At 52.4% G+C, this 11,489-nt stretch overlaps 1 protein-coding gene across 1 annotated transcript; it reads left to right on the top strand.

Annotated features, from left to right (window-relative positions):
- Positions 1-2,202: 2,202 nt before the first annotated feature.
- Positions 2,203-11,252, top strand: VPS18 (VPS18 core subunit of CORVET and HOPS complexes). The gene is made up of 5 exons (XM_041746021.1): positions 2,203-2,622; positions 3,674-3,815; positions 6,751-6,842; positions 6,998-8,868; positions 9,896-11,252. Exons 1-5 carry the CDS (start codon positions 2,532-2,534, stop codon positions 10,619-10,621), a joined length of 2,922 nt encoding a protein of 973 aa, XP_041601955.1. The 5' UTR covers positions 2,203-2,531; the 3' UTR covers positions 10,622-11,252.
- The last annotated feature ends 237 nt before the right edge of the window (positions 11,253-11,489 follow it).

The following is an 11,489-nucleotide window of genomic DNA, read 5'->3' as shown; positions in this document are numbered from 1 at the left end:
GATACAGAGAGGGAGAGAGGCAGGGACCCTTACGCAGGACTTGATCCAGTGACTCCAGGATCACGCCCTGGGCGAAGGCGGTGCTAAACTGCTAAGCCACCAGGGATCCTCTACATCATTTTCTCTAACCATGGTATCCAATTCCTTAATGTTATCATCTCTTCTTCGAGGCTGGGTAGTCATGAATGGATTATCCCTTAAACCTGAAGGGCTTTGTAAGGGTGACTGGTCTGAAGCAGTAGATTTAACCCTTTTTTCTCTTCCCTCAAGCACGCTTGTTGACGTCTCCTTATTCTTTCCATTTGCTCTTCCATAGTCACCCTAGGCTGGGTACTTTCAGCCAAACAGAGGTGGTTCACTGCACTTCTTGGTCTTTCTGTTCTTGAATCCCTCATCTTCTTAGCTTTCCCTAAGGTTACATAGGAGGCTCTTGTCAAAGATTCAGGTGTTGGTGATTTTGTTCTGGGAGGGACTACTCCAACAGGAAAGTGGGAACCTTACTGAGCCATCCAGGTGCCCCTCTGAGACTTTTTTTTTAAAAGAGTTTATTTATTTATTCATAAGAGATACAGGAAGACAGGCAGAGACATAGGCAGAGAGAGAAGCAGGCTCTATGCAGGGAGCCTGATGTGGGACTCGATCCCGGGACTCCAGGATCATGCCTTGGGCCGAAGGCAGATGCTCAACCACTGAGCCACCCAGGTGTCCCCCACTCTGATGGAAAGTTATTTTGGATGCCATAAATTGTCGCCTCCTCCTAGGCCAAGGCCACTCCAGGTCCAGAAAGCCCTCGATGGAGGCTGGTGAGCATTCAGTCCTCTGTGCCTGCTTGGCAAGGAAGTTCAGCTTCAGTAGTGCGACCACACAATATACAGTGCAAAGCTGGACACTTTTGAGAGCAAAGGAGGAGCTTTTAGTCATTAGGCACAGGCTGTCGGTTAAAGCTAGGATGGCAGTGACCCTGGCCAGTAGCTTTCCACTTTAACAAGGTAGAGTCCATAGGCCCCAGAAGGGAACATACTCTGTCTGGGTGACCTAGGCAGGTGGAAGAGGGAAACTGAAACACAGTCACACTGGCTTTGGACTCCTCACCAACCTTCAAGATCACTTGTCCCTCATTCCTGCAGGCTTTCCAGGTATTTGCTCCTCTGTGCTCCCACAGCGGTATGGCCATGTCCCTGGGTAAGCCTCACCAGGGCTGAGACTTTTGTCTGCTTTTTTGTCTGTCAGGCCCCCAGAGCCTGGAATAGTGCCTGGCAGAGAGTGTGCACTCACTTGTGAAAGAGTGAGCTTCTGAACAAATCCACCCACCGCTTTTCTAGCATTATCTACTGGTTCATTGTCCCTGCAGATTTATGACCTTCAAGGACGGTATTGTACTTAATCTGTGACTCCAGCACCTAGCACCTAAGGCAAGGCACAAAGTAGGTGCTCTATGCTGTTTTGAATGAGTGAATGGACGTGAATGGAAGCAGTCCGACACCCCGGGGCCGTGCTTGGCGTTTTCGGCCACTCCTTCGCCACTGCGGAGCCGGTCAGAGGCAGGTTAGGTAGCACTTGCCTTCCTTTGGCCAAGTCCACTTCCGGAAAGCTGGTGGGCCCCTCTATGTGGGAGAGGAGAGGCCAGAGCTGCTTGCCTCTGTCTTGTGACGGTAGGATCAAGACAGCGATTAGATTGAGGAGCGGGAGGATCCTGAGGACCGGGGGCAGCGGCCTGTTCGGAGAGGTCGGAGCGGGAGCCGGACGAGGAGGCTGAGCGGTGCGAGGGAGGAAAGCCTGGGGCATGCAAGGAGTCGGAGACCGGCCGGGAGGCTGGGGCTGGACGGCGCTGAGCAGGTAAGAGAAGGGCCTAAAAAAGCCGGGATTGCCTCCTCGCGTCAAAGCTCGGAACTGCACCAGGGTCCTATACCGAAGGGCCGGGGTTCCGCGGGGCCAGCCCGGCCCCCAGCAGGCCTAGCCCTCTGGCGCGTCCCGGGCTCCGCCTCCAGCCGAGAGCTCCCGCAGCACTTCCGGCTCCGCCCTCAGGGGCTGACCCGGCCCAGGCCCTGCCCCGCCCCCGCCTTGGCCCCGCCCCCGCCTTGGCCCCGCCTCCTCTCCCGTCGCCCTCCCCGCCTCTTAGCGGCCAGCCGCGATTCGTTCCTACGCGAGCAGACGTGGGGTTCTGAGAACCCGGAAGTTACGTTATAGGCGCGCGTCCCGGGGGCGGGAGTCAGCTGAGCTGCCGGGGCGAGGTTGGGATCTTCTGGAAGCGGCTGAAGGGAGCCAGTGGTCTTTTAGGGGGCGGGAGCAGGGTGCAGGACTGCGCCAGATTCAGGGGGTGGGCTCCCCGGGCTTCTCGCTCTATAAGGCGAGAGCGAGAAAATCCTCGGGAATTTTAAGAGGAGGAGTGGGCGGCGGATTGCCAAGATCTGTCAGGTTCTTGTCGCGGCTGGGGAGACGTAGTTTCCAATCCAGGGCGACGGGGATCCCTGGGGGAAGAAGCCCTGTTGTAGTCCCTGGGCCCGGGACGGAGGGCCCAGAGGCCGGGCACCATGGCGTCCATCCTGGATGAATACGAGGACTCCCTGTCCCGCTCAGCCGTCTTGCAGCCGGGCTGCCCCAGCGTGGGCATCCCCCACTCGGGTAAGGGAGTGAAGGGTGCCGCTCACCCTATCCGCTCACCTGGCACCTTCGGGGGACGATCAGGGGAGTAACTCCAAGAGGTCCGGTTCATCGCCCGGAGGTGCAAGTCCAGGTCTAGGCCCCCGATTCTCCTCAGGCTCTCTCGGCCCCCAGCTGGTGGATGGTCGAAGTTTGAAATGAGCAGCAAGAGCAGCCTCGTGATCTACGCCCTGCCACTAGGGTCCTGAGAGGAAACTGGGACCTAGATAAGGAAGTGACTTGTCTACAGAGCCACTGTTGAGAGAACTGAGACTAGGCTTCAGGCTTCAGCCAGAGCTTATGCTTTTCCTACCAGGCCCCATCTGGAGGTGGGAGGAAGAGAGTGGTCAAAGAAAATGGTGGAAGGGGAATGTTGTAGGGGAAGGAAGGCTGGTTCTAGAGGGAATTTCGTCGCTGAACAGGGAAAAATGAAGTTATTTTAGGCCTTTGCTAGATCTGGGTGAGGCCTGGTGTTGAGGGGAAATTTTTGTAGAAAGTAGGACAGAGTGAGCAGAGGGGTCTGAAGTGCTGGGATATTTTGTGCAATGGTAAAAACATGAGAGCAAAAGCTAGAGAGAAAGAAGCTGCAGTTTGATTGGAACTGTTCCCCAGGGCTCCCTCTGCCTTCATTCTTCTGGAGACTCAGAGCATTACTGCATGGGCAGGGAGGAAGGGAGAGAGTGGATCTAGAATACTTCAGTTGAGCTGGGATTGCTGGGCCCAAGACTGACGAGGGGAAACATCCAACCCTTCCCCCTCGGTACCATTGGGAGCAGGTACATGACAGTGCAGCAGCAGGCCTATGGTTCAAAGAATCCACCCCTCGGGGCTGTCATTATGTGTGAAAAGAGCCCAGGATCCCTATTGTTGAGGTGATTAGCAGACTACTTGATATATTGATAATTAAACTTTTAACCAAGGGCTTGGGGTAGGAATATGTTGGGAAGGTGGGGTGGAAACTTTTTTTGTTGCCTCTCCTTGTCCTTCCTCCATGTTTTCCATAGCTAAGCTTTAATTCCCTCCTTTCCTGTAGGGTATGTGAATGCCCAGCTAGAGAAGGAAGTGCCCATCTTCACGAAGCAGCGCATTGACTTTACCCCTTCTGAGCGTATTACCAGTCTTGTCGTCTCTTGTAATCAGCTCTGCATGAGCCTGGGCAAGGACACACTACTCCGGTAAGTGAGAGCCCAAAAGGTTTAGGAGTAGGGAGTAGATTAGTGGTATTTGGGGACTGATCACTGACTGGGGCCTTTCTTTCACTGCAGATGAAATAGTAGATTTGGAATTTTCCAGAAATATCCATTCTCAAAGAGAATTAATGTAGTTAAATCAGGTAGACCTGGATCAGATCCCAGATTTCCACTTACCAGCAAGTCATCCCCAGTCTCTCTAAATGTGTCCCTTCATCTGTTAAAGATAGTACCAACTCACAAATTAGTCACATTGATCAGGGGAACTGTCTAGAGTCCTAAAGTAAATCCACTATAAATGGAAATAATATATCTCAATAAAACTGGAAATAAATACATACATACATACATACGTTAAGTGGAAATAATATATAACAAAGGTGTCAGCAAGCAAAATCGTTTATCCAGAATAACTACCTGGGATAAAACAGAACTAAGCTTCTATATCACAAAAAAAAGTTCCAGGTAGAATAATGATTTAAATATAAAAAATACACTGAATGTCAAAAGAATATTTAATGGGAGCACCTGGGTGGTTCAGTCAGTAAAGTGTTTGACTCCTGATTTGGGCTCAGGTCATGATTTTGGGGATTAAGTCTCACATATCGAGCTCTGTGCTGGGCATGGAGCTTACTTGAGATTCCCTCTTTCTCTTCCCTCCCTTTTCAAAAAAATTAAAATATAAAATTTTAAAAAAATAAGAGAGGGGTGTCTAAGTGGCTCGGTTGGTTAGGCATCTGATTCTTGATTTCAGTTCAGGTCATGATCTCAGGATTATGAGATCAAGTCCTGCATTGGACTGAGCACAAAGCTTGCTTAAGGCTCTCTTCTCCCTCTCCCTCTGTCCCTCCCCATACCCCCTTCCACTCGTGGACTCGAGTGTGTACACTCTCTCTTTCTCTCTCTAAAATAAGTTAAGTAAGTAAATAATGATAAACTTATAAGAAAAAGCATTTGAATCAGGTCACGGTCAAAGATGGTGGGAAAGGGATCCCTGGGTGGCGCAGAGGTTTGGCGCCTGCCTTTGGCCCAGGGCGCGATCCTGGAGACCCGGGATCGAATCCCACATCAGGCTTCCGGTGCATGGAGCCTGCTTCTCCCTCTGCCTGTGTCTCTGCCTCTCTCTCTCTCTCTCTCTGTGTGACTATCATAAATAAATAAAAATTAAAAAAAATTATAATAAAAAAAAAGATGGTGGGAAAATGATGTTTTTCCACATGATTAAGGATTTACATCCCTATTCCTTAAAAAAACCCTTACAAATTAATAAGAAAAAGACACTTCAGGAGAAAAGGGAGGGCAAAGAATATAAACCAGCAATTTACAAAAGAAGAACTCTGCCTTTCTAGTAAACATCTAAAAATATTTTCAGCCTTTGGGTTGTACAGTACCATGTTTTTAACCTATCAGATTGACAAAAATTAGAAACAGTAACATACAGTGCTGGTGAAGACACACAAAGGAGGACTCTCACATGCTGCTGGTGACAGTGTAAATTGCCACCATGTTTTTGGAAAAGTAATCTGGCAGCATTATTTGTAGTAGGAAAAACTGGACCCAAACTGAATGCCCATCAAACAGGAAAAAGATAAAATTATGGTTGAGCCATAAAGGGGAAAATTATGCAGTTTTTGAAATAGTTAGAACTGTATCTGTTGACACAGTAGAATGTTCATGAAATATCATCAAGTGAGAATAGGAAGTTATAAATTTTTTTTAAAATGCTGAGTATCTTTTTTTTTTAAAGATTTTATTTATTTATTCATGAGAGACACACAGAGAGGCAGAGACACAGGCACAGTCTCAATCGAGTGATGTGGGACTTGATCCTGGGACTCCGAGATCACGCCCTGGGCCAAAGGCAGATGCCCAACCACTGAGCCACCCAGGCGTCCCAGCAAGTTATAAATTAATATGTATATATACAGACACAACATGAAGAATTTTTTGTAAAAACATAAAAACTGAGGAAACAACTATGTTGTAAGCATGGAGAAAGACATTAAAACCAATTTTGTCTATGGAGAATGGCACGTTTTAGAAGAAATCACTATACATCTTTGATTGTTTAGAATGAGCATATAATTTGAAAAAAATTTAATAAGGGAAATATAACTTACAGGAACACTTGTCAAGGTTATCATGAAGATTTTTTTTTTTTTTAAGATTTTATTTAAGAGAGAGGGAGCAAGCATGAGGGTGGGGGAGGGCAGAGAGAGAGAAAAAAAGGGGCAGATTCCCTGGATATGGGACTCCAGGCTTGATCCCAGGACCCTGAGATCATGACCTGAGCCAAAGGCAGACATTTAATCGACTGAGCCACCCGGGTTATCCCCAAGGTTATCCTGAAGATTAATTGAGCTCTACTAGGTTAAGCTCTTGGCATGGTGCTTGGTATATAGAAAGTGCTCAGTAACTGTTAGCAATCTGGTTGCCTGTCTTCCCAGACGTACTGCAGATCTACTGAGAAGAGGAAAAGACTTGTTAGTGACTTCTCAAAATGAAACGGAAGAATTCTCAGGGTGGAGGGTTCTTTTTTTTTTTTTTTAATTTTTTTTTTTTTTAATTTATGATAGTCACACAACAGAGAGAGAGAGGCAGAGACACAGGCAGAGGGAGAAGCAGGCTCCATGCGCTGAAAGCCCGACGTGGGATTCGATCCAGGTCTCCAGGATCGTGCCCTGGGCCAAAGGCAGGCCCTAAACCGCTGCGCCACCCAGGGATCCCCAGGGTGGAGGGTTCTTAAGTAGGACCCTGTATGTATTTCAGAGTTCCCTTGGGATTGTATGCAGAATTTTATGTGTGAATATAGATTTCAGGGCAGAAGGACTGTGGCTTTCATCAGATTATAAAGAGGTTTGTGATTCCAAAAAATGATCTGTCCTTCTCTGGAGTGATGCTGTGACTCTTGTCTCAACAGCATTGACTTGGGCAAGGCAAACGAACCCAACCACGTGGAGCTGGGGCGCAAGGATGATGCCAAGGTTCACAAGATGTTTCTGGACCACACTGGTAAATGGTGGTGGAGGTCTGAGGTTGGAGGGCGAGTGGAGCAGAGGGTAGGTCACTGCCTGAGCAGGTGGGATCTGAGAGTGGTGAAGGCAAGGAGGAGGCTGAGGGTGGGAATGGCAGTGTTCTGTAAGGTGCCATCCTCTCCTCCACTCCAGGCTCTCACCTGCTGATTGCTCTGAGCAGCACTGAGGTCCTCTATGTGAACCGTAATGGACAGAAGGTACGGCCACTGGCACGGTGGAAGGGGCAGCTGGTGGAGAGTGTGGGCTGGAACAAGGCACTGGGCAGTGAGAGCAGCACAGGCCCCATCCTGGTCGGCACTGCCCAAGGCCAGATCTTCGAAGCAGAGCTCTCCGCCAGTGAGGGTGGGCTTTTCGGCCCTGCCCCAGATCTCTACTTCCGCCCATTGTATGTTCTAAATGAAGAAGGGGGTCCAGCACCTGTGTGCTCCCTTGAGGCTGAGCGAGGCCCTGATGGGCGTGGCTTCGTGATCGCCACCACCCGGCAGCGCCTCTTCCAGTTCATAGGCCGAGCAGCCGAGGGAGCTGAGGCCCAGGGCTTCTCGGGGCTCTTTGCTGCCTACGCTGACCACCCACCCCCATTCCGTGAGTTCCCCAGCAGTCTGGGCTACAGCGAGTTGGCCTTCTATACCCCCAAACTGCGTTCTGCACCTCGGGCCTTTGCCTGGATGATGGGGGACGGCGTGTTGTATGGAGCATTGGACTGTGGGCGCCCCGATTCCCTGCTGAGCGAGGAGCGTGTCTGGGAGTACCCAGAGGGGGTAGGTCCTGGGGCCAGCCCACCCCTGGCCATCGTCCTGACCCAGTTTCACTTCCTGCTGCTGCTGGCTGACCGTGTAGAGGCAGTGTGCACCCTGACGGGGCAGGTGGTGCTGCGGGATCACTTCCTGGAGAAGTTTGGGCCACTGAAGCACATGGTGAAGGACTCTTCCACAGGCCACCTGTGGGCCTACACTGAGCGAGCCGTCTTCCGCTACCACGTACAGCGGGAGGCCCGAGATGTCTGGCGCACCTACCTGGACATGAACCGCTTCGACCTGGCCAAAGAGTATTGCCGAGAGCGGCCTGACTGCCTGGACACTGTCCTGGCCCGAGAGGCCGATTTCTGTTTTCGTCAACGCCGTTACCTGGAGAGCGCCCGCTGCTATGCCCTGACTCAGAGCTACTTTGAGGAAATCGCCCTCAAGTTCTTGGAGGCCCGACAGGAGGAGGCTCTAGCTGAGTTCCTACAGCGAAAACTGGCCAGTTTGAAGCCTGCTGAGCGAACCCAGGCCACGCTGCTTACCACCTGGCTGACAGAGCTTTACCTGAGCCGGCTAGGAGCACTACAGGGTGATCCTGAGGCCCTGAACTTATACCGGGAAACACGGGAGCGCTTCCGGTCCTTCCTCAGCAGTCCCCGTCACAAAGAGTGGCTCTTTGCCAGCCGGGCCTCCATCCACGAACTGCTGGCCAGCCATGGGGACACGGAACATATGGTGTACTTTGCCGTGATCATGCAGGACTATGAGCGGGTGGTGGCATACCACTGCCAGCACGAGGCCTACGAGGAAGCCCTGGCTGTGCTTGCTCGCCACCGTGACCCCCAGCTCTTCTATAAGTTCTCACCCATCCTCATCCGTCACATTCCTCGCCAGCTGGTAGATGCTTGGATTGAGCTGGGCAGCCGCCTGGACGCCCGGCAGCTCATCCCTGCCCTGGTGAACTACAGCCAGGGTGGTGAGGCCCAGCAGGTGAGCCAGGCCATCCGCTACATGGAGTTCTGCGTGAATGTGCTGGGCGAGACTGAGCAGGCTATTCACAATTACCTGCTGTCGCTCTATGCCCGAGGCCAGCCTGCCTCACTGCTGGCCTACCTTGAGCAGGCAGGGGCCAGCCCACACCGTGTGCATTACGACCTCAAGTACGCGCTGCGGCTTTGTGCTGAGCACGGCCACCACCGTGCTTGTGTCCACGTCTACAAGGTCCTAGAGCTGTATGAGGAGGCCGTGGACTTGGCCCTGCAGGTGAGCCAATGAGTTTTGACCCCTCCAGCACAGGGCCCTGGAGAGCAGTCTCATCAGATGCTGAGGGTTTGGAGTGGGGGGCTGTGGCTAGAGGGTGCTGACTACTCTTGTGGAAAGGTGCTATAGTATAGAGTTTAAGAACATGGACTCTGAGGCCAGCGTTTGAAGTCTGGTTCTGCCGCTTAATAAGCTGTATGACCTCAGGCTGATTTCCAACCCTCTCTTTGCCTCAGATCATTTAGCCGCAAATGGGATAATATTCTAGTACTTCCCTCCTAGGGTTGATGAGCATAGTGTATACGGAAAGTGCTCAGAACAGTGCTTGCCCTGCTGGTAAGTTCTACACGTGTGCTAGTGCTAGCAATTGCGTTACAGTCACAACTGCCGGAGGGGAGGGTGCTGAGTTACATTTTTCAATCATGAGTTATCACGTGCCTTTGGATAATATGAAATGCTTAGTGAAAATGCAAATTCCTGGGTCTGAATCCAGGACTTGCTGTATTAGAAAGTCGAAGGTGGGGCCCAAAAATCTGTATTTTGAATATGCTCCCTAAATGATTTTTAAATTTGCCAAAAATCAGGGGTGCCTGAGTGGCTCAGTCAGCTGAGTGTCTTCAGCTCAGGCTATGATCCCGGGGTCTTGGGATCGAGCCTCAGATCAGGCTCCTGCTCAGCGGGGAGTCTACCTCTCCATCTCGCTCTGCCTCTCACCCCTACCCCCACCCATGCTCTTTCTCACTCGCTCTCTCTCAAATAATAAAATCTTTAAATAAATAAATTTGCCCAAATCAAAGCCCCCTCATCGTAGGTAGCTTGTACAAAGCTTTGACAGGGCCAGGCCTGTGATTGAGACAGGTTCCTTTCTGGACCCCCAGAAGCCCCCACATTTCTTGCTGCCCAGAATGTTGGGAATCCTTCCTTGGGACCTCTCCTGGGGCCCAGGTTCCCCCTGGGCATCTGTGTCTCCCACAGTCTCTGTTCCAAGGGGGCAAGGGTCTTGACCCTACCCCTCGCGGTCTCCCCACAGGTGGATGTGGACCTGGCCAAACAGTGTGCCGACTTGCCTGAGGAGGACGAGGAACTGCGTAAGAAACTGTGGCTGAAGATCGCTCGGCACGTGGTGCAAGAGGAGGAAGACGTGCAGACAGCCATGGCCTGCCTGGCCAGCTGCCCCCTGCTCAAGATTGAGGATGTGCTGCCCTTCTTTCCTGACTTCGTCACCATCGACCACTTCAAGGAGGCGATCTGCAGCTCGCTCAGGGCCTACAACCACCACATCCAAGAGCTGCAGCGGGAGATGGAGGAGGCCACAGCCAGTGCCCAGCGCATCCGGCGAGACCTACAGGAACTGCGGGGCCGGTATGGGGCAGTGGAGCCCCAGGACAAGTGCGCCACCTGCGACTTCCCCCTGCTCAACCGGCCTTTTTACCTTTTCCTCTGTGGCCACATGTTCCATGCTGACTGCCTGCTGCAGGCTGTGCGGCCGGGCCTGCCCGCCTACAAGCAAGCCCGGCTGGAGGAGCTGCAGCGGAAGCTGGGAGCTGCTCCGGCCCCTACCAAGGGCTCCACCCGTGCCAAGGAGGCCGAGGCAGGGGCAGCCACAGCGGGGCCCAGTCGGGAGCAGCTTAAGGCTGACCTGGATGAACTGGTGGCAGCTGAGTGCGTGTACTGTGGGGAGCTGATGATCCGCTCCATTGACCGGCCCTTCATTGACCCCCAGCGCTATGAGGAGGAGCACCTCAGTTGGCTGTAGGAGGGTGTGGCCCTGCTGGGGGGGCAAGCGGCCGGGGGCACTCGCCACCTCTGGGGAAGGCCCCCTGGGGTTCTGTGCTCGGTCATCAAGACTACTGGGCTGTGACAGCATCAGGGAGAGTGGGAGTATAGCTGTTGCTGTAAGGTGCCATCCGTGAGTGCGTTCTGCCACTGTCCTGTCCACGCTCTTCTTCAGAGCTGCTGTTATGCCAAGCCGTCTGCCTGCCTCCCAGTAGAGGGCCTTAGTGTGGAGAGGTCAGAATTCTGACCCCATCACTGTCCCCCCTCCATCTAACAGTTCTCTTTTCCTTTTTACTTTCCACAGGCATCCTGTTCACTTCTACAGTGAGACTAGCATTCTTTCTTTTCACTTCATGGCTCTTCTCTCTCAGAGGAAGGCCTCTCCCATATCTGCCCCTAGGTCCCAGAAACCGAAAGACAGCCCCTCCAAGCCCTGGACGTAGAGGATGGGAAAGGTGATGCCAGTGGTGGGTGCCTCTCGTGTACACCTTCTGGGGCTCTGGTGTGTGTGGGTGCCCTGGGGAAGAGGGCTTCATGGAGGCCAGTGGGAGATGGTGATGGGGTTGGGAAGCATTAAACTGCCTGCCCTGCACTGGGGGCTCTGGACTTGATGGCTTTGTGTTGATGCTGGTCTGAGAAGTGTGTGAGTCATTTCCAGGGGGGTACCACAGGGAGGCTGCTGGGACCCTGAACGCTTTCCAGCCGTGGCCTTCACTCCCTCAGCTGGAGATGTGACCAATTGATTTTGCTATTCTTGTGATTTGCTCACTCCCTTGTCCCTCCTCCATCCTCTCTGACTCCAGGCTTCAGCTGGGACCCCTGGCCCACCATCCTCTCAGAGCAAGAAC

This window comes from Vulpes lagopus, chromosome 2 (assembly GCF_018345385.1).
Source record: "Vulpes lagopus strain Blue_001 chromosome 2, ASM1834538v1, whole genome shotgun sequence".
Lineage (NCBI taxonomy): Eukaryota > Metazoa > Chordata > Mammalia > Carnivora > Canidae > Vulpes > Vulpes lagopus.
Note: the sequence above shows the minus strand (reverse complement) of the source record. Positions and strands in the feature narration are given on the sequence as shown.